General features: G+C 43.4%; 1 protein-coding gene across 1 annotated transcript in view; it reads left to right on the top strand.

Moving 5' to 3' along the window:
- Window positions 1–23516, top strand: part of LOC132837099 (uncharacterized) — a 489878-nt gene that overhangs the window by 367952 nt on the left and 98410 nt on the right. The window contains exon 5 of the mRNA XM_060856790.1: window positions 10543–10554. Within this exon, the coding sequence (XP_060712773.1) occupies window positions 10543–10554 (12 nt within the window). The remainder of the gene's footprint in view (window positions 1–10542; window positions 10555–23516) is intronic.

Raw genomic sequence — 23516 nt, 5'->3', positions numbered from 1 at the left:
GCTCTTGGAATAATCAAAATTAGAGAGTAACTTAAGCAAATAGCAGCAAACAGAGAGAGAGAGAGAAAGATCACCGGTGTTTAATATGCTCCGAAGAGGCAGGGAATAGAGAGGACCCGTTCTCTTTTGCAGCCAGCGCCAAATCATCAACATTTCTCTCCCATTCGAAAAGCCCGCCGATTTGCAAGCAACAGCGTATGTTTTGCATTGAAAAAGAGGACGTTGTTCAGAGGAGAATCCATCAATACTTGTTAATTCGATTACAAATATATACTTAAAACAAAGTTAAAAATCACACAATACCAGGTTATAGTCCAACAGGTTTAATTGGAAGCACACTAGCTTTCGGAGCGACGCTTCTTCATCAGGTGGATGCCTCTGAAAGCTGGTGTGCTTCCAATGAAACCTGTTGGACTATAATCTGGTGTTGTGTGATTTTTAACTTTGTACACCCCAGTCCAAGACCGGCATCTCCAAGTCATACTTCACGCAATCTCTCTCGCTCATCCATTTGCCCAACTGCAGCTGTCTCTTTCTACATTTTTTTTTTCTTTTCTGGACCTGAAGAACAGACAGAAACACAAAGAAAGCGCCAAGAACTGCAATATGCAATTAATCTCTTCATTTCACATTTCAAAAACACTCCGGTATGTTGATTAAACATCACAGAACGTTCTTCTGGGTGAGCATATTAATCGTCTTTAGACAATATTTTAATGTCGCCCAGCCCTTTAACACTAGTTCTGACATCAGCAAAAGCTCCACATTTGCTACCCCAGTCCTGCAGCTGCTCTGGTTTGATCTCGCTTCATTTTGAAAATCTCTCGCCGGCAGCAGAAAGCCTTATTTATAGTAATCTGCAATCGGACAAAACAGGGACCCAAATTCGAGTCGACCAGGCATCGAACTAAAGACGCAAACCACCAATCGTAAGATGCATCCGCTCCTCGTACTCAAAGATGGGGGCATGTTTCTATTTCGTTTGCCTGGGGTGATAGTCACCGTTCATATCCCACCCTGAATGGTGGTTCCGGACTGATCAAGTGTTAAAGTGTAACTTAAGAAATAGAAACAGCTGAAGGCTGTTCATTAGGCACGAAGAAAGCTGGGTGACTGTTGGAAGCGGGGGAAGCAGTCAGTGACGGATTCCCTGTGGTCGTTCCCTGAAAAACATGTATACCGTATTGGATACTGTTAAGGGGGCCCAGGTGTCTGGCACAGATCCTGTCCCTGTTGCACAGAAGGGAAGGAGGAGCATGTTCGTCATTGGGGACTCAATAGTTAGAGGCTCAGATAGAAGGTTTGTTGGGAGTGAGAGAGGTTGGTGTGTTGCCTCCCAGGTGCCAGGGTCCATGATGTCTTGGATCATATCTTTGGGGTCCTGAAGGGAGATGGTGAACAGCCTCAAGTCGTTGTCCATGTAGGTAACAACGACATAGGTGGAAAGAGGGATAGGGATGTAAGGCAGGATTTCAGGGAGCTAGGGTGGAAGCTGAGAGCTAGAACAAACAGAGTTGTTATCTCTGATAGCGAGACAAAGAATAGGGAGAGATATCAGCTGAACACGTGGCTGCAAGGATGGCGCAGGAGGGAGGGTTTCAGATTCTTGGATAATTGGGGCTCATTCTGGGGAAGGTGGGACTTGTACAAACAGGATGGTCTTCACTTGAACCAGAGGGTTAATATCCTGGGTGGGAAATTTGCTGGTGCTATTCGGAGGGGGTTTAAACTAGCTCAGCGGGGGAATGGGAACTGGAGGTATAGTTGCATTGCACAGGAGGATGAGAGTAGGAGGGACAGGATTTCAGGATCACAGGAATGTGCTGGCACACAGCGAAGTGATTTGAAGTGTGTTTACTTCAACGTCAGAAGTATCCGAAATAAGGTAGGTGAGCTTGCAGCATGGATAGGTACCTGGGACTTTGATGTTGTGGCCATTTCAGAGACATGGATAGAGCAGGGTGAGGAATGGATGTTGCAGGTTCCATGGGTTTAGATCTTTCATTAAGAACAGGCAAGGCGGTAAAAGAGAGGGAGGCATGGCCTTGTTAGTCAAGGATAGTATAACGGTGGCTGAGAGAACTTTTGATGAGGTCTTGTCTACTGAGGTAGTGTGGACTGAGGTTAGAAACAGGAGAGGTCACACTGCTTGAGTTTTTTATAGGCCTCCGCAGAGTTCCAGGGAAGTGGAAGAGCGGATTAGCAAAATTATTCTAGATAGGAGTGAAAGGAACAGGATGGTTATTATGGGGACTTTAACTTCCTCAACATTGAGTGGAAATGCTATAACCCCTGTACGTCAGATGGATCAGTCTTCGTCCAACGTGAACAGGAGGGTTTCCTGACACAGTATGTCGAAAGGCCGACAAGAGGGGAGCACTTTGGAGAGAGTGACTATAATTCAGTTATGTTTAGTTTAGCGATGGAAAGTGATAGGTACATGCCACAGGTCAAGAGTTATTGATGGGGCAAGGGCAATTATAATGCGGGGCAATTAGGATGTATACAATGGGGTAGCAAAATGCAGGGGATGCAGACATTGGAAATGTGGAGCTGGTTTATGGAACAGATATTGCGTGTCCTTGAAAGATATGTCCCTGTCAGGCATGAAGAAAGTGATAAGGTAAGGGAAATTGCATCTCTTGTTACAACAGAAATTGCAAACTTGTTACGAAGAAGACGGAGGCTTATGTGTGGGTGAGGCAAGATGGTTCAGATGAGGCGATGGAGAGTTACAGGTCAGCTAGGAAGGATTTAAAGAGAGAGTTAAGAAGAGCAAAGAGAGTACATGAGCAGTCTTTAGCAAATAGAATAACGGAGAACCTAAGCTTTCTATAGGTGTAAAAGGATGATTAGGGTAGGAATAGGGCCAATCAATGACAGAAGTGGAAAGTTGAGTGTGAAACCCTGTGAAGATCGGAGAGGTGCTAAACAAACGTTTCTCATCGGTTTTCACTCAGGAAAAGGAGAATATTGTAGAGGAGAAGAATGAGGTACGAGATATTAGACTAGAAAGGATCGAGGTTAGTTACAAACAGGTGTTATCAATTCTAGAAGGAGTGAAAGTACACAAGTCCCTTGGGCCAGATGGGATTTATCAGTGGAGATAGTAGAGAAACTCGAGAGGAGATAGTAGAGCCTTTGGCTTTGATATTTGAGTCATCATTGTCTACAGATTTGGTTCCAGAGGACTGGAGGATTGCAAATGTTGTGCCCTTTTTCAAGAAGGGCAGTAGAGATGACCCAGGTAATTATAGACCAGTGAGCCTTACATCTGTTGTAGGAAAAGTTTTGTAAAGGTTTATAAGAGACAAGATTTATAATGATCTAGCAAGCTACAATTTGATTTCAGATCGTCAACATGGTTTCGTCAAGGGCAGGTCATGTTTCACAAACCTCGTTGAATTTTTTGAGAAGGTGTCCAAGCATGTGGGCGGCACGGTGGCATAGTGGGCGGCACGGTGGCATAGTGGGCGGCACGGTGGCATAGTGGTTAGCACTGCTGCCTCACAGCGCCAGAGACCTGGGTTCAGTTCCCGCCTCAGGCGACTGACTGTGTGGAGTTTGCACGTTCTCCCCGTGTCTGCGTGGGTTTCCTCCGGGTGCTCCGGTTTCCTGCCACAGTCCAAAGATGTGCGGGTCAGGTGAATTGGCCATGCTAAATTGTCCGTAGCGTTAGGTTAGGGGTAAATGTAGGGGTATGGGTGGGTTACGCTTTGGCGGGTCGGTGTGGACTTGTTGGGCCGAAGGGCCTGTTTCCACGCTGTAAAGTAATCATGTAGATGAGGTTAGAGCAGTTAACGTGGTATACATGGACTTTATTAAAGCCTTTGATAAGGTTCCACATGGTAGGCTGTTGGAGAAAATGCAGAGGCATTGAATTGAGAGTGATTTAGCAGTTTGGATTAGAAACTGGCTTTCTGAAAGAAGGCAGTGAGTGGTGGTTGATGGAAAATATTCAGCCTGGAATCCGTTTACTAGTGATGTGCCACAAGGATCTGTCTTGGGACCACTGCTGTTTGTCATTTTTATAAATGACTTAGACCCAGGCATAGGTGGACGGATTAGTAAATTTGTAGATGACACTAAAATCGGGGGAGTAGTGGATAGTGTGGAAGAATGTTACAGGTTGCAGGGGACTTGGATAAACTGTAGAATTGGGCTGAGAGGTGGGCAAATGGAGCTCAGTGCAGCTAAATGTGAGGTGATGCACTTTGGGAAGAATAACAGGAAAGCAGAGTACTGGGTCGATGGAAAGATTCTTGATAGGGTGGATGTGCAGAGGGATCTTGGAGTTCATGTACATAGATTCCTGAAAGTTGCCACCCAGGTGGATAATGCGGTTGAGAAGGCATATGATGTGTCAGGTTTCATTCGTAGAGGGATTGAGTCCCAGAACTGCAATATCATGCTGCAACTATATAAAACACAGATGCGGCCACACTTGGAATGTTGTGTACAGTTCTGGTTCCCATATTTTAGGAAGGATGTGGAAGCATTGGAAAAGGTGTAGAGGAGATTTACCATGATGTTGCCCAGTCTGGAGGGAAGGTCTTATGAGGAAAGGCTGAGAGACTTGAACCTGTTCTCATTGGCAAAAAGAAGGCTAAGAGGGGATTTGATAGAGACATTCAAGATGATCAGAGGATTAGATAGGGTAGATAGCGAAAGTCCACTACCAAAGGAATGTAACACTTATCCATTTCTCAACATTATTCACAAAAGTATGTAGCTATGCATTTAGGAAAAACTGAAGAACAGCCCATGGTATCATTCCTGCCAGTTCAAGTCCGCACTACAGGAGTTGGAAAACCCTTTAATTTCCATTACACAATCCATGACACAAATCAAATGCACTGAGCAGAAACTAACAGGTACATATTGATAAGTGCACTCACACATTCACATAGCTGAAATTGACAGGCAAAGATTAATATCTAAATTCAGAGTCACAAAGCAGAAGCTGGCATGTACAGTTTGATGACTGTACTTATACATTTACAGAGCAGTCAGATTGGTAACTATATTCTAATGTTCACATTGCAGAAACGTTCATGTACAGATTGCTACCTGCACACTGTAACACATAGGAGAAATAGACAAGGAGAAATTGAAGACGATATTTACATATCAGAACTGGCAGGTATAAATTGGTAAGCACATTCACATATTCACAACACAAAAGCTGATAGGATAAATGCACTCACACATTCACATGGCAGACACTGAGTGTTACAGATTAATAACAGCATACTTAAATACACAGAGCTGAAACTGATAGGAACAAATTGGTAAATACACCCTGACATTCACATTGTAGTGACTGACAGAGGTAGTTACTGACAGAGAAAGTTTGATAACAAATGTATCATATCCACAAAGCAGAAACTGACATGAACAGATTAGCAATAACACTCGGTTTCATATTGCATAAAGCACAGCAGAATCTGATAAGTATAGATCGATAACAATATTCAGTTTGACAAACAAAGCCTGACAACTACACTCTCATATTCAACTCATATTCACATGGCAGAAACAGTTACAGCTTGATATTTGCTCTCACCCATTCACAATGCAGAAACTGACTGGGACAGATTGATGATGACACTCACTCATTCATATGACAGAAACTAACAGAGGTTCAGCTCCATAACTAACATCACATAAAGATATTGGAGAAGCTGACAGCTAGAGACTGATAATTATACTCTCATTCACATTTCAGAAATTGACAGGTACAGATTTATAACCACAGTCACACATTCATATTGCAACAACTGATAGGGATAGATTGATCCTACCTATGAGTTATTCTAAAAAAAAGTAAGAAAACAATATTATTTATTCAAATTACCAATACAGCTCCCTACAACATCAAGGGATATACAGGTCTGAGAGTTTGATACACCTTTATTTTTTTTTACATCTCTAACACCTCCTGTTTTGGCATGTGGACTGATATCAAATATTTTTCCTGAAGTTTCCTAGCCTCCAATCCTATGTCTCCAGGTATAGAACAGTAATGTACTCCCATATTCATATTACAAAAAATGGCAGATTCGGATTGATAAATGCATTCATACATTAACAGATCAGAAACTGATGTGGATAGATTAATAACTAATCAATTTATATTTAATAATTCATCTAGTAGAAACTTTCAGGGAGAGTTAGAATTAGAATCCATACAGTTTCAAAACAGAACGTTCAGCCTGGAAAGTCTACACCAACCCTCTGAACATTATCTCAACCAGAGCCATTCCCTTATCACTCAACATTTACCCCTGACTAATGCACCTAACCCATACATCCCTGAACACTATGGGCAATTTAGCATGGCCAATTCACCTAATCTCTTCTTTGGACCGTGGGAGGAAACCGGGGCACCCAGAGGGAACCCACACAGACATGGGGAGAATGTGCAAACTCCACGCAGACAGTCGCCCGCGGCTGGAATCAAATCTTTTCATATTGTTGGCTGCCAGAGAATTAAGCAACTTTCATCCATAAAAGAGTTGAAAGTAGTTGGTACTGAATGAATACTTGACTCTCTTAGTCACACAGCAGAAACTGACAAGTATGGATCAACTCCAAAACTCTCATGTGAACACAACAGAATCTGACAGGTGTAGATCGATAGCTGCTCTCACATATTCACTCTGTCGAAACTGAAAGGGAGAGAATGATGCATAAATATGCACGTGTGTGTGCGCATGCACACACACAGACACACACAACTATTTGTTCACTTAGCAAACACTGGCAACTACTGTCTGCTTAATGCATTTGTACATTTATAAATAAGATGCTGACAGATACAGATTCATAACTCCATCCTGAGATACCCAGAGCAGAATATAACAGGGACAGATTGGTCAATCATACACATGTGTACATAGCAGGACATTTCAGAAGAAGACTGATAACTACATTCTCATCATCAAAACTTACTGGAACAGATTAATAACACTCCCTGTTTCAAATCGCATACATTGACATGTACAGTTTGATAATGACGTACATGTTTACAGCACAGAAATTGACAGGTAGAAATTAATAACAAAAATTGCTGGAAAATCCACAGGTTTGGCAGCATTGGTGGAGGGAAATCAGACTTAACATTTGAGGTCTACTGACCCCTCCTCAGAATTGATTGTGTGCATTTTCCTAGCAATTTGGTCTTCTCTATGCTGGGGAAACTGAGTGTAGATTGGGTGTCCACTGTGCAGAACACTTACATTCTGTCCAGAAAAAATGTCCCTGAGCTTCTAGTTGCATGCCACTTCAACACAACACCCAGTTCCCTGGCCAATATCTCTGTCTCAGGCTTGCTGCAGTGCTCCAGCAAAGTTCAGTGCAAGCTGGAAGAACAGCATCTCATTTTCTGCTTGGGAACTCAACAGCCTTCTGGACTCAATATTGAATTCTACAACTTTAGAGCTAGAGCTCTCCCGTATCATTACCCAAAACCTCTCTCACCACGCAGTGTTATCATAGAGTCTTCTATTGTACACCAAAACTCACTAACAGTCTCTATTAATAGTTATTGCCATCCTTGTCTGACTGTGATCCATTAGTTTATCTGTTCAACTGTTCTTCCCTCTCTTTATATTCTATATTCATCCACCATTTGCTCCCTTACCCTTTGACACACCCTATCTTCTGCAGAAAATCAAATATTTTCCTGGCTACCATCTCTTCACAGGAAGGGTTACTAGACTGGAAATCTTAACTCTGATTTCTGTCCACAGGCTCTGTCAGACCTGCTGAGATTTTCCAGCAATTTGTTTTAGTTTCTAATTTCCAGCATCTGCAGTTCATTTGTTTTCATTTAGAGGTTAATAACTACATTTTCATATTCACAGAGCAGAAACTACCAGGGAAAATTGATAACCACATTCACATGTTCACAAAAGAAAATCTGTCATGCAAACACTTCTTAAACAAAACATTCATGAAGCAAAAAACTGAAAACGACTGTTAAAACGTAAATTCTCATATTCACATAGCAGAACCTGGCAGATTTAGATTGACAATTACCCAAACACATTCAGTACTGAGTACAGTTGTTGGGAGGTCACCTTACAGCTGTACATGACATTGGTTAGGCCACTGTTGGAATATTGCATGCAATTCTGGTCTCCTTCCTATAGGAATGATATTGTGAATCTTGAAAGGGTTTGAAAAAGATTTACAAGGATGTTGCCAAGTTTGGAGGATTTGAGTTATTGCGAGAGGTTGAATAGGCTAGGGCTGTTTTCAATGGAGCATCAGAGGCTGAGGGGTGACATTATAGAGCTTTATAAAATCATGAGGGGCATGGATAGGATAAATAGACAAAGTCTTTTCCCTGGGATTAAGCACTTGTCATATGAGGAGAGGTTGAGGACTCTGGTTCTTAACTCAATGGAGTTTAGAAAGATGAGAGAGAACCTGATTGAAACTTACAGAATATTGAGAGGCCCATTCATGCATCTGTCTAGATACATCTTTATTGATGCTATCATCTGGGGAGTGCTTCCGAACAAATAGACCTAGGGGATGCAGGAAGACAGTTCCTTAAATGTGGCATTGCAGCTTGACACTGTGGTGAGTAAGCGTTTGGCTTGCTTGCCTTCACTGGTCAGAGCACTGACGACAGGAGTTAGGGCATCATGTTACAGCTGTACAGGATGTTGGTGAGACCATTTTTAGAATACTGTGACAATCCTGGTCAATGTGCTGTAGAAAGGATGTTGTTAGGCTCAAAAGGTCAGAGAAAAGATTTACAAAGATGTTACCAAGGTTGCAGGGTTTGAGTTATAAGCAGAAGCTTCATAAGCCAGGAGCTTTTCTCCCCTGGAGCGTTGGAGGCTGAGGGGTGATGTTACAGAGGTTATAAAATCAGGAGGGGCACAGAAAAGGTAAATAGGTATAGTCTTTTCCCCAATGTAGGGGAGTCCAAAACTTGTGGGCATAGGTTTAAGGTTAGAGTGGAAAGATTAAAAAGGGACCTGAGAGTCAAACTTATCACACTGAAGGGAATGAGCTGCCAGAGGAAGTGGTCGAGGCAGGTACAATTACATATAAGAGACATTTGTAAAGGTACATGGATAAGAAAGGTGCAGAAAAATATGCGCCAAATGCAGATAAATGGGACTAGTTGAGTTTGGGCAACCTTATCAGCATGGGCGAGTTGGGCTGAAGGGCCTGTTTCCGTGCTGCATGGCTCTATGAAAATGGATGAGAATAACAAACTTTGCCTGAATGACAATCAGAGTGTGCAGGAGAAGCTGTGAATATGTGGGGTCATTATACAGACCAATGTCTCTTGGCAAAGCAAATGATTGGAACAAGTCAAAAACTTGTTTTTTAAAGAGAGAGCTAAGAGCAGCGAGAAGGGGACATCAAAAGTCCTTAGTTGGTAGGATTAGGGAAAACCCAAAGGCTTTCTATAGGTATGTCAGGAATAAAAGGATGACTAGGGTGGGTATCGGTCCAGTCAAGGATAGTAGTGGGAAGTTGTGCGTGGAGGCGGAGGAGATTGGAGAGACACTAAATCAATACTTTTCGTCAGTATTCACTCAGGAACAGGACACTATTGCTGATGTGAATATTGAGTCACAAGTGATCAGAATGGATGGCCTTGAGGTATGTAGGGAAGAGGTCTGGGGAATACTGGAAAGGATGAAAATAGATAAGTCCCCTGGGCCTGATGGCATTTATCCTAGGATCCTCTGGGAAGCTAGGGAGGAGATAGCAGAGCCATTGGCCTTGATTTTTATGTCGTCATTGTCTACGGGAATAGTGCCAGAAGACTGGAGGATAGCGAATGTGGTCGCCTTGTTCAAGAAGGGGAGTAGGGATAGCCCGAGTAACTATAGGCCAGTGAGTCTCACTTCTGTGGTGGGCAAAGTCTTAGAGAGAATTGTAAGGGATAGGATTTATGAACATCTGGATAGGAATAATGTGATCAAGGATAGTCAGCATGGTTTTGTGAAGGGCAGGTCGTGCCTCACAAACCTTATTGAGTTCTTTGAGAAGGTGACCAAGGAAGTGGACGAGGGTAAAGCAGTAGATGTGGTGTATATGGATTTTAGCAAGGCGTTCGATAAAGTACCCCATGGTAGGCTAATGCAAAAACTACAGAGGTATGGCATTGAGGGTGCATTAGAGGTTTGGATTAGAAATTGGCTGGCTGGAAGGAGACAGAGGGTAGTAGTTGATGGAATAGGTTCATCTTGGAGTGCAGTTACTAGCGGTGTTCAACAAGGATCTGTTTTGGGACCATTGCTGTTTGTCATTTTTATAAATGACCTAGAGGAGGGGCTTGAAAGCTGGGTGAGCAAGTTTGCGGAAGACACGAAAGTCGGTGGAGTTGTGGACAGCGAAGAAGGATGTGGCAGGTTACAGCGGGATATAGATAAGTTGCAGAGCTGGGCAGAAAGGTGGCAAATGGAGTTCAATGTAGCTAAGTGTGAAGTCATTCACTGTGGTAGGAGTAACAAGAAGATGCATTACTGGGCTAATGGTAGGCGACTTGGTAGTGTTGATGAGCAGAGGGATCTTGGTGTCCATGTACACAGATCTCTGAAAGTTGCCACCCAGGTAATTAGAGCTGTGAAGAAGGCATATGGTGTACTGGGCTTTATTGGTAGAGGAATTGAGTTCCAGAGTCCTGAGGTCATGTTGCAGTTGTGTAAGACTCTGGTGCGGCCTCATCTGGAGTATTGTGTGCAGTTTTGGTCGCCATACTATAGGAAGGACGTGGAGGCATTGGAACGAGTGCAGAGGAGGTTTACCAGGATGTTGCCTGGCATGGTAGGAAGATCGTATGAGGAAAGGCTAAGGCACTTGGGGCTGTTCTCATTGGAGAAAAGAAGGGTTAGGGGAGATTTGATAGAGGTGTACAAGATGATTAGGGGTTTAGATAGGGTAGACACTGAGAACCTTTTTCTGTTAATGGAGTCAGCTGTTACTAGGGGACACAGCTTTAAATTAAGGGGTGGTAGGTATAGGACAGATGTTAGGAGTAGATTTCTTTACTCAGCGGGTTGTGAGTTCATGGAATGCCCTGCCAGTAGCAGTAGTGAACTCTCCCTCTTTATGGTCATTTAAGCGGGCATTGGATATGGTGGTTATTGGGCTAGTGTAGGTTAGGTAGACTTTGGTCGGCGCAACATCGAGGGCCGAAGGGCCTGTACTGCGCTGTATTTTTCTATGTTCTATTAACTGACTCTGACTCTGATAAATGTTATTTCTCTGTAGTCTGAACAGGATGTGGTCATCTCTGCCAAGGTGGGAAGTGGATGCACTTCCAAAATGTCCTTGAACCAATCGACTTGCTCAGCCAGAAGGCAGTGAAGAGTTTGCAAAGGGTTAGGAATCATGTGCAGAGCAGAGCGGGTAAGGAGGTCAGATTTCACTCCCTTAAGGACCATCACAGACAGGAACAGAAGGCCATTCAGCCGCTCAAGCCTGCTCATCCATTCATGGCTGATGCACTATTCCTCACACTCACTTTCTTGCACGTAACATGTAACCCTCAATTCCCTGACTGATCAAGAATCTATGTATCTATTCCAGCCTTAAACCTACTCCCTGTCCCCCCACACAGCTCTCTGTGGCAAGGAATTCCAATGACACGCAACCCTCTGAGAGAAGAAACTCCTCCTCACCTCAATCTTCAGTATTGAACCAGATGGTTGTATGTTCCTGACAACAGTCATCAACTCCAGATCTGTTTTTGTTTAAAATCACATTCCAAATCCATCACCTGCCACAGCAAGATTCAAATTCACATCTGCAGGTCATACCCTGGGGAGCTGAAAACATAGGATTTTGCTTCCACATTATTTCAGAAACTGAAAGTGAATCTCATCAAAATTGAGACCGGAATAAATTGCCCCACACCATTGAGCTAAACATTGATGTTGACACAATCCATACAGTGTGGAAAGAGACCATGCAGCCCATCCAATTTGTCCCAAGCCAGTGAAGAGGACCCCACCCATTCCTGACCGTACCCCCTGTAACCCTGCATTAACTACGGCTAATCCCTCTAACCTGCACATCATAGTATCCTACAGTGTGGAAGCAGGCCTTTTGGCCCATTAGCTCCATATATTGACCCTCTGAATAGCAACCAACCCAGAGCCACCACCTCTCCAATCCCTGTAACACTGCATTTCCCATGACTAATCCTCCTAGTGTGCATAACTCTCACACTATGGACAACTTAGCAAGGCCAATCCATGTGAACTGCACATCTTTGGACTGTGAGAGGAAACCGGAGCACCCGGAAAAAACCCATGCACAGAAGAGGAGAATATGCACACTCTCAATAAACAGTCACCCGTGGCTGGAATTGTTTTTGGGTCCCTGGCACTGAGGCAGCAATGCTAACCACTGAGCCACTGTGTCACCCAATGTTTTTGCCACTGGCCATGCCAGGGTTGGTTAGCTCAGTTGATTCTATAGTAGGCTTACAATGTACAGTCACATTGACAGCATGCGTTCAATTGCTACACTGGTTGAGATTGCTGTGAGTGATCATTCCCTGTGCTTTAGATATGGTTTAACCTGAGAGACACCACAAAACAGCTGTTTGCTTTTTCTCCCCCCCACACCCCTTTCTCCCTCTCTCTAATGAGACAATGATGACTTTACATTAACCGCTTGCTAACAACATAACTCTGCTGATTAAAAATTAACTGCCCTCTTTTTCACTGCAAAATAACTTGTATCTTTCCTCCCTGATGCACTACTGGAGTGAGCTGTAAGTAAAAGAAAAGACACTTTATCAACAATACTTATCTAAATGAAGTGGGAGAGGGTGCACAGGGAGAATTACCAGCATACTGCCTTGGGGGCTGGAAAGTTTCAGTGATTGAGAGAGGTTGGACAGACTGGGGTTGTTGTCCTTACAGCAGAGTAGATTGAAAGAGAGGGATGTATAAAATGATGAGGGATGAAGATAGGGGAGGCAGGAAGAAACTTTCCCCGCTTGATGGAGGTGGGGCAGGGGTATAGATTGAAGGTAAGGGCCGGGAGGTTTTGAAGGGATGTGAGGAAAATCTTGTTCACCCAGAGGGTGGTATGCAATCTGGAAGTCACTGCCTGTAAGGATGGGAGACACAGAAACTTTCATCACATTAAAGGAGGATTTCAATGTCCACTCATAATGCCAAGGCTATGGAGCCAAGTGCTGGGGAAATGGGATAAGAGAATATCGAGGTGGTTGTTTCTGACTAGCACAGACTCGGGCCATTTTCTGGGCTGCAGACTTCTCAGAAATTATGAGTAACTCACTTTGAGATGTGTAAACTACACCCAAGATACCATCCAGCATGATTTTGTACATTTCATGTTCAGAGATGGGGTGTTTGTCGTTAAAAGAGAGATTCAGCAGTTACGGCCAATATGCTCTGGAGTTTAGAGGAATAAGGGAGATCCAACTGAGGGATATAGGGTGGTAAAGGAGGTGGGATTGACAAAGGAGACAGAGAGGATGTTTCCTCAGGTGTGACAATTTAGAACGAGAGGGTCATTGTTTCAGGAGAAGGGGGTGGGACAGATTGAAACGAAAGATGTTGAGAAATGGCTTCTCTTCAAGGCAGAGAGGGTGGGAATCTCTGGGAATTCATCCCCCAATATGTGGGTGCATGTCGGGACACTGAATAAATAGAAGGAGGGGGCAGACAGATTGTTAATCAGTGAGGGGTTAAAGGGAGGGGGCAGGAAACTGCAGTGAGGCTGGGATGAGATCAGCCGCAGCTGTATAGAATGGGGGAAGCAGGGTCCCGTGGGCTCCTAGCCCGTATGTTGTGTTGATCGTCCAGCTGCCTGAACACATTTTAGTGTGGCTGGCTCATAGCACATGCTCAGAAAGTTCTGAATCTGAGGGCCTAAACTGTGTGATACATCACAGTCTATGAGTGGTTAGCACTGCTGCCTCACAGCGCCAGAAGACCTGGGTTCACTTCCCGCCTCAGGCAACTATCTGTATGGAGTTTGCACATTCTCCCCATGTGTGCGTGGGTTTCCTCCAGGTGTTCCAGTTTCCTCCCACAGTCCAAAAATGTGCAGGTTAGGTGAATCGGCCATGGTAAATTGCCCATGGTATTAGGTGAAGGGTAAATGTAAGGGAATGGGTCTGGGTGGGTTGCTCTTTGGAGGGTCAGTGTAGACTTGTTGGGTCAAAGGGCCTGTTTCCACACTGTAAGTAATCTAATCTAGTCTCTTACTAACCAAGATGATAAGATCTAGCAGGCATTCGGCCCATCAAGTCTCCTCCGCCATTCCGTCATGACTGATATGTTTGTTAACCCCAATTTCCTGCCTTCTCTCTGTAACAGTTGATCCTCCTACTAATCAAGAACCTATCTCCGTCTTAAAGACATAATGACAGCCGTCTGCAGTAATGAATTCCACAGATTCCCCACTGTCTGGCTGAAGAAATTCCTCCTCATCTCAGTTCTAAAGAGAGCTCCCTTCACTCTGAGGCTGTGCCTTCAGGTCTTAGTCTCTCCTTCTCGTGGAAACATCTTCTCCATGTCCACTCTATCCAGGCCTCTCAGTATTCTCCAAGTTTCAACCAGATTCACCCTCACCCTTCTAAGTGAGTCCAGACTCTTATTCCTCAACCTCTCCTCATATGACAAGCTCTTCATCCCTGGGATTTTTCTTGTAAATCCTTCTGCAGCCTTACCCCTTCCTCAATACTACCTGTGCTTCCACCTATCGTTGTGTCATCAAAGAAACACTCAGGGCAATGAAATGAAACACTCCTCATGTGAGTGATGCTAGACCCAGAGCAAATGGCTCCTTGCCCCCAAACTATGCCTCAAAATTAAATACGGACTGATAATTAAGGTCACAGCTCCAACCCAACAGTAAGCTCTTGGCCATATAGCAACATTTTCAAAGCAGTTCACGAACCAGGTGACTCAATAACATCAAATGTGTATTTTGCATCAACATTCACTACAAAGTTTGAGACTACCCTCCCAGAATAAGCTCACAGAGGGAAGGTGGAGGCCCTGGGGTAATTTACAACCTTTTTTATTATTAATCACTCATGACACATGGGCATCACCCACTGGACCCTCTGTTTATTGCCCAACTCATCCCTAGTTGCCTGCTTGAGAAGGTAGGGATAAGCTCTTTCTTGAACTGCTGCAGTCCATGCGCTGTAGATAGACATGCATTTCCCTGAGGGCGGGAATTCCAGGATTTTGACACGATGACACCAGAGGAACAGTGTTATATTTTCAAGTCAGGACACTGAGTGGCCCAAAGGGGAACTTGTAGAGGGTAGGTGTTCCCACGTATCTGCTGCACTTGTCCTTCTAGATTGAACTGGTCATGGGTTTTGAAGGTGTTGCCTGAGAATCTTTGGTGTATTTTCGCAGTACATCTTGGTATTGCTGCTACTGAGTAGAGGGAGTAGATGCTTGTGGATGTGGTTCCGATTAAGTGGGGACTGCTTTTTCCCTCGATGATGTTGAGCTTTTCGAATATTGTTGGAGCTACAACCATCCAGGCAAGTAGGGAGCATTCCATCACACTCCTGACTTGAGACTGAGATACTTGGAATGGCTCAATCAGGGAAGACTCTGACCATATATATCCTTCTAAGGAATAAAGGAATAAAATTGTGAAGAATCAATATTGTTCTATCTTCCTCAGATGGATCCCAGGGTGCACCCTACGAATTCCAAGTTCAGTCACACCCATCACACACAGCCTCCCTCAGACATATGGAAAGCGTTTGATTTTCTGCCGTTTAGTAATAATTCTCAAAGTACCTCTCTTGTTTGAGAATCTTGAGGTTTTTAAACAGAATGATTAGTTGCCATCCTGTATCCCTGTGGTCTTCACTGAAGAGTACATGGTTTCAGCACAGCTCAAAATTAAAGGGTCAAAAGAAAAGATGGAAAGTTGTCTTCAACAGCAGTCAGACAGTCCCCAGGTGACAAATAATATCTGTGCCTGCTGAGTTTCTCCAACAATTCCTGTATTTCTTTTCATTTCTGACATTCATTGCCTGAAGAAAGCTAATGGAATGCTGGCCTTTATATCGAGAGGACTGGAGTACAGGGATGCAGAAGGGATGCTGCAGTTGTACAAAACCCTGGTTAGACCCCACTTGGAGCAGATCTAGGCACCGCACCCGAGGAAGGATAGATTCGCTTGTGAGTACAGCGTGAGTTTACAAGATTGATACCTGGATGGGCTTCAGGGGTTAAGTTATGAGCAGAGATTGCACAAATTAAGCCTGTTCTCTCCAGAATTTACAGGGTTTAGGGATGATCTGATCGAAGATATTTACAGGAGAAGACAGGATCTAGAAATTGAAAGTGTTTCTACTGGTTGGGGATCCTTTAACGAGGGAGGGCATAGCTGGAGAATTAGGGCCAGACTGTTCAGGACAGATGTTAGGAAGTACTACTATGCACAAAGGCTGGGAGAGGTTTGGGATTCTCTTCCACAAACAGCAGCATTGCTGGATCAGTTGTTAGTTTTAAATCTGACAGATCTTTTGTTGTGTTCAACAAAGTTACTAAAGGGGATAAGGAGCAGAGGCAGGTCTATGGAGTCAGGTCACAGATCTGCCATTGAATAGTGGAACAGGATCAAGGGGCTGAATGGCTTCCTCCTGCTCCTTTATACGAATATTCCACATTAATAAATCATGGAATACCCTGCAGTTGCAAAGTGGTATTTCCACACACCGGAGCAATTAGTGATTTCAAATAGAAACTGAAAGTCCAAATATTTTATTTTCACATGTTCCAGATTCCCACCATTCTCTGGGTGAAACAGACCTCAAATCCCTCTCTCAACCTCTTACCCTTCACTTTAAAATGATATCCCCCTTGTTACTGACCATTTGACGAAGGGAAACAGCTGCTTCCTGTCCCCCTGGCCATGTCCCTCATAATAGCATCGTAGAGTCATACAACACGAAAACAGATCCTTCAATCCAACTAGTCCATGCCGTCCATAATCTCAACCTAAACTAGTCCCACTTGTTTGCACTTGGCCCATATCTCTCCAAACTTTTCCTATTCTTGTACTTCTCTAAATGTCTTTTAAACATTGTAACTGTCCTTGTATCTGCCACTTTGGAAGTTAAATCCACACGTGAACAATTAGCCATTAAAAAGAAGTTGCCCATCATTTTGATTATAAAAATATTTCTCCTCTCAACTGAAAAATATGTCCCCTGATCTTGAAGTCCTCCACCCTTGGGAAAAGATATCTGCCATTCGCCTCATCTATGCCCACCATGATTTCATAAACCTCCATACCCCTCAAACTTCTATGGTCCGGTTAAAATAGTTCCAGCCCATCCAGCCTCTCTTTGTAATTCAATCGCTCCATTCCTAACAACATACTAATATATCTTTTCTGAACCCTCTCCAGCTTAATAATTATCTTCCCATAACAGGGCAACCAGAACTGGACATAATGCACCAGGACAGGCTTCACCAGTGTCCTGTACAACCACAACATGATGTTCAAACCGCAACACTCAATGGTCTGAGCAATGAAGGCAAGTGTTCTAAACACTTTCTCATACATCCTGTCTACCTGTGACACAAACCCCAAAGAAGTATGTACCCGAACCCTTAGGTCTCTCTGCTGTACAAACCACCAATCTTACAGACCTCTATCATGACCCCTTCACCATCACCCTTCTCTGTCATTCAGGAAACAACCCAAAATCGCTTCCAACTCTTCCAGAAATTTGTTTTTGTTGATCTTCCCAATCAGACAAATACCAGCATGAACACTGACCAATACGTGATGATGTAGGATCAGCAGCTCACAGATTCACATTCAGCATTCAATAGACTTGACCCGATCTCTGCATATTCGAAATTTCTTGCAGGTATGTCCTCACTCATGCCCTCAGCTTGAATTCCCATCACCTCTCTTGGAGTGAAATATTTCCAGACCATTACTCAACCAAGTTCCAATCCCGCTTGTGACAACAATTTGTTGCTGTTTGCATGCAAAAATCCCTGGCAACGTGGTCACCGAGCCAAGGTCCCAAGGAATGACCTCCTGGAATTGTCCGGAATCTGATTCAGAACTTCTATGTTCATAGAATCATAAACTTTTACAGTACGGAAGGAGGCCACTCTTGTTTGTACCAGCTCCTGAAAGAGCTACCCAGCTAGTCCCACTCTCCAGCCTTATCTCTGTAGCCCTCTAACATCATCCCTTTCGAATTTATATCCAGCTCTCTTTTTGAATCGCCTATGGAATCTGCCTCCCAAGCAACACATTCCAAACTCAACAACCCAATGAGTTTCTCCTCATCTCTCTCTCTCTCACTGACAATCTTGAAATTCTTTCCAGCCAGTTACTAATAAACCAATGAATGGGAAACAATAACTTGCTTTCCCATCAGAATTGTTCAAATTTTCAACACCTCAATAAGGTCACCGCTTCATCTTCTCTGCTCGAAAGAGAAGAAGCTCAATCTCCTGAACCTTTCCCTGTATCTAAAATCCCTCATCGTTGGTATCTTTCCCATACATCTCTTTCACACTGTCTGAAGGATCTGAACAGCCTTCCTTAAATAAGGTGTCCAGATCAGAACAGAACAAAACCTGCCTGCGTAATAGAGTGCCAACTCCCTTTGTCAAATGTATTTCTAAATTCAGCTTCTGTTGCCAGTGACGGTAAGGTTTTATACACTTACAAAGAAATACCCAACAGATCAAAGGTTTATTTCCAATATGATCTACTATTCTCCATTCAATACTTGTACTGTCACCGGAATTAATTTCTTTTCTGCCCTTTGCTTTGTGTTGGGTGTTGGGTTAGCTCATTTGGTTGGATGGCTGGTTTGAAATGTGGAGAAAGATTGACAGCGTGGGTTTGAATCTCTCACTGGATGAGGTTACCATGAAGGACTCTCCTTCTCCATCTCTTCTCCTTGTGTGAGGCATGGTAACCCTCAGGTTAAACCACCACCGATCAGTCATCACTCCCTCCTCTCGCTCTCCATCTCTGACACTCCACCTGAGGTCCACCAATGTCGTGTACAACTTCAACATCACTTCCTTGTTCTTGGTCTCTATGCCCCTATTAATAAAGCCGAGGATGCTGTGTGTTTTATTAACTGCTCTCCTCCTGTTATGCTGCCTTCACTGATCTGTGGACATATACCCCCAGGCTCCCTCTGCTCCTGCACCCGCTTTAGTTTTTTTACCCCCCTAAATGTATTGTCTTTCTGTTTCTTTCAACCAATGTCATTCGCCAAATTTATGTTGAATCAATTTTGTCTTTATTTTTGAATGTTCATGAATTAAAACCTATTTTGTTAAATCGAACTTCATTTTGTCCATCTTAGTTGTTTTGCTGCTAACAATATAACTCCACAAGAACATACAATCTAGGATCAGGTTGAGTCCATTTAACCCCTCAGGAACCTGCTCCGCTATCCCATCTCAGCCTCAACTCCGCTTTCCTGCAAACACTCCCTCTGACCCATCACTGATAAAAAAATCTGTCTATCTCCTCCTCCAATTTATGCAGTGTCCTGGGTGGTGGGGGGAGTGATCCCACAGATTTACAACCCCTTCCTCATTTGAGAGAATTCATTCCTCCTTATCCCTGTTTTCAATCTGCGCAGCTGCTTATCCTGAACCGATAACCTCTCGTTCAAGATTTTCCCGCAAGAGCAAACATCCTCTCTTCATCTCCTTTGTCAATACCCCCTTTAGCATCTTATAGCCCTCAGTTAGTTTTCCTATCTTCCAAACTCCAGAGAAACCGCTCAATCTCTCATCTAAGGCAAACCCTTCATCGCTGGAAATGATTGGGTAAATCTCTTCTGAACTGCCTCTGTCCTCGAGAGATCAAAATTGTACCAGTCTCTTCCCATAAGACTAACCTTTTCATCTTGGCAACCAATTCAGATTTTTCCTTTGAACTCCCTCCAACTCAACTACATCCGTCCTCAAGGAATGGGACTATAACTGTCCGCAGTACTCCGGATGTGGAAACCCCAATCCCTTGTACAGTTGCAGCAACAATTTCCAACTTCCCTACTCAATTCCTTTTGCAATAAATGTCTTCCTTGTGACCTGCTGTAGCCTTTACACTGATATTTTGAACTTTTTCTCCTATTTAAATGATAATTTTCCTTTTTCAATTCTTCCAACTTCCTATTGTTCCACTTTGACAGAACTGTGAACTCCAAGTTCCCTCTGTTCCACTACACTCCTTAAGGCTTTATGATTCACCATGAAACTCCTACCTTGATTTGTCTTTCCAAAATACAAGACCTCACACACTCTCAAAGCTATGTTGATCATTCCATATCAAACCCGATTTTTCGAAATGCATGTAAATCATATCTCTCAGAATCTTCAAGTAATTTACCTCAGATAGATTAAGGCTTAATGGTCTGTAGTTCCCAGGTTTCTCTTTGCAACCATTCTTGAGTAATGATACCGTTGCCACCTTCCACTCTTCTGTGAGCTCACATGTGGCGAAATATCAGCCAGGTCCCCTGCAATTTCTTCTGTTGCAGTGAGGACCTAGAAATTGGACAAACTAACGGATATAAGGGTAGAAAAGTCTCCTGGCCCTAACGGATTGCATCAGAGAGGACAAAAAGAGATGGCGCTCTTGGTAATTTTCTAAACTTAGCTGGACTCTGGGGCGGTTCCAGCAGATTGGAAAACAGCAAATGTGATGCCACTGTTTAAGAAGGGAAGTAGAGAAAACAAATGGGGAATTATAGGCCAGTTAGCTTAACATATGTAGTGGCAAGATGCTCGAGTCTATTAACAAGGAAGAAATAGCAAGGCATCTCGATAGAAATTGCCCCAATCGCCAGGCACAGCAGGTTATGCTTAATTAATCTTCTAGAACACTATGAAGACTTTATAAGTACACTGAACAATGTGGACCAAGTGATGTGATATATCTAGATTTCCAAAAGGCATTCGACAAGGTGCCGTGCAAAAGGCTGTTGCCTTAGATGAAAGTGCACGGTGTTACAGGCAATCGATTAGCATGGACAGAGGAAGAAAAGAGTGGGGAAATCTGAATGGTTTTCTGGTTGGCAATCAATGACTAGTGGTGTGCATCAGGGATCAGTGTCAGGACTGCAATTGTTTACAATTAACACAGATGATGTGGCGTTGGGGACCACATGTAGTGTGTTAAAGTTTGCAGATGACAAATGTTTAGAGGCATATGTTCAAGTGTGTGGGTGAAGGTCTGGCAGATGGAGTACAATGTTGGTAAATGTGAACTCATCCATTTTAGTAGCAACAATAGTAAAATGGACTATTATTTGAACAGTAAAAATTTGCAGTAAGCTACTGTGCAGTGGGACTTGGGTTTCCTTAAGCATAATTGGCAGAAGGTGGATGCTAAATACTAAGGCAAATGGAATATTGTCTTTTATTGGTGGAGGGATTGAGTTTAAAAGCGGGATGGATATGTTGTGGCTGTATAGGGTGCTGGTGAGGTCACATCTAGAGTACTGCATGCAGTTTTGGTCTCCTTGCTTGATAAAGGAGGTACTGGCACCAAAGGGTGCCAATACTGGCACTCACTCCCTTGAGCCTCCTCTGAGTTGAGGGGGTTGCTTTAAGAGGAGAGACAGAGTAGACTGAGATTATAATCATTGGAATTTAGAAGGTTGGTGGGGGACGAATCTTACAGAAACATATAAAATTATGAAGGGAACAGATGAGATTGAAACAGGAAGAAAGTTGCCACTGGCGGGTGAACCTAGAACAAGAGGGCATTGACTCAAAATTAGGGGGAGCAGATTTAGGACTGAATTGAGAAGAAATTTCTTCACCCAGAGGGTTGTGAATTTGTAGAATTCCCTGCCCAGTGAAGTAGTTGAGGTTTCCTCATTGAATGTTTTTCAAGCTAAGATAATGTTTTGAAGAGTAAAGGAATTCAGGGTTATGGTGACAGGCTGGGTAAGTAGAGCTGAGGCTGGGAAAAGATCTTATAGAATGGCAGAGCAGGCTCAAAGGGCCAGATGGCCAACTCTTAATCCAGATTCTTATGTTTGTAATTCTTAGTGGTCAATCATCCCAAACCTAGAATATCACTGCAGGAGTTTCTCAGGTTAGTATCTTCAGCCCAATCACTCTGAGCTGCCTCAATGACTTTACGTTTGAATGAAAGTCCAAGTTGGTACTCTGATTACACAATATGTAGCACCATTTGAGACTCCTCAGGCACACAAGCAATCTCTGGCCTAACACTGTAAAAGAAGATCAGTCACATGGAACACGTTTTATGGAACAGAACATCTCAACATCCTTCAGGAGAGTTTGCAAAATAAACATTGGGCACTGACACATTGAATGCTATTCCCTTGAATGACGAAAATTTTGATTGCAGGGCAAGTTTTGAACAAATATTAACAAGGAGAGAGGCAGACTGGTTGAGGGATGGAATATCAGAACGTCCTGCTCAAGCAAGGCTATAATGGAGCAATGACAATCAGAGATGCTAAAGTGGGCAGAATGAGTGGAATGCAGCTAGGAAGTGCAGGTAACAGAGGCAGGGAGCAACACAGCCCAATATGCAGATATTAAAGAGTTACAGACTAGATATTACAGTGATCAAGAGGGATTTTTGCAATTTTTAACTGGAGCAAATTTCTGCTCATGGAAGCAGTAGCTTCGTGGATTATCAGCAGACTATTAAACTAGGGATCCAGGTAATGTTTGGGGGATCTGGTTTTATGACCAGCTGATGGAATTTGAATTCAATGAAATCTGGAATTAAAAGACTAATGATGACCTGGTTGAGTGTTGGAATATCCCACTTGGTACACTGAAGTCCTTTAAAGGAAGGAAATCCTGTCCATACCCAGTCTGCTGTACGTGATTCTAGATCCACAGTAATGTGGTTGTTTCTTAACTGCCCAGGATGAGTGAGTGATGCCCACATCCTGTGACTCAATAAATCAATAAAACATCCAGGGCTGTAGAATACACGGTCTGATAATTTAGCAACAGTGGAATAATGGAGACATTGGGTTGTCCGATGAGGTAGAATTGGGTAATGTCAGCAGATGTGTGAAAACTAATGCCATGCCTTTGGATGAGCTCACCTCATGGTGTCTTGTGATTGAGAATAGCAGGAGCCAGGGATGGTAACCCCCAAGAGAGGAGCCTAAGTTCCAGGTTTTTGGAAAGGAAAGGGAGTTTGGAACTGAGGCCATGTTGGTTTTCACTGGATGGACAATAATGGTGGAATTAAAGTAAAAGAAACCTTACCAGACAAGAGCAAGAACTGTTACCAATATCAGTGAATGGGAGGAGGTTGAGTGGGAAAATGGTTAAGAGACGAGAAGTTGGTTCTCGTGGACACGAGGAGCTCCCAAGTTAGGAGGGGAGCTGGGGGAAGTTGAGTATTCAGGACTCTGACAAAGTGGAACTTCAGAGACAGTTTCAGGGAAAGGAGGGACATGGAAGAGACAGCTGCTCAGATTATCTCAATCTGAATAACAAAGCAGTTGGATGAGC

This window comes from Hemiscyllium ocellatum, chromosome 49, assembly GCF_020745735.1.
Source record: "Hemiscyllium ocellatum isolate sHemOce1 chromosome 49, sHemOce1.pat.X.cur, whole genome shotgun sequence".
NCBI lineage: Eukaryota > Metazoa > Chordata > Chondrichthyes > Orectolobiformes > Hemiscylliidae > Hemiscyllium > Hemiscyllium ocellatum.
This window is presented reverse-complemented; position numbering and strand designations above follow the sequence as displayed.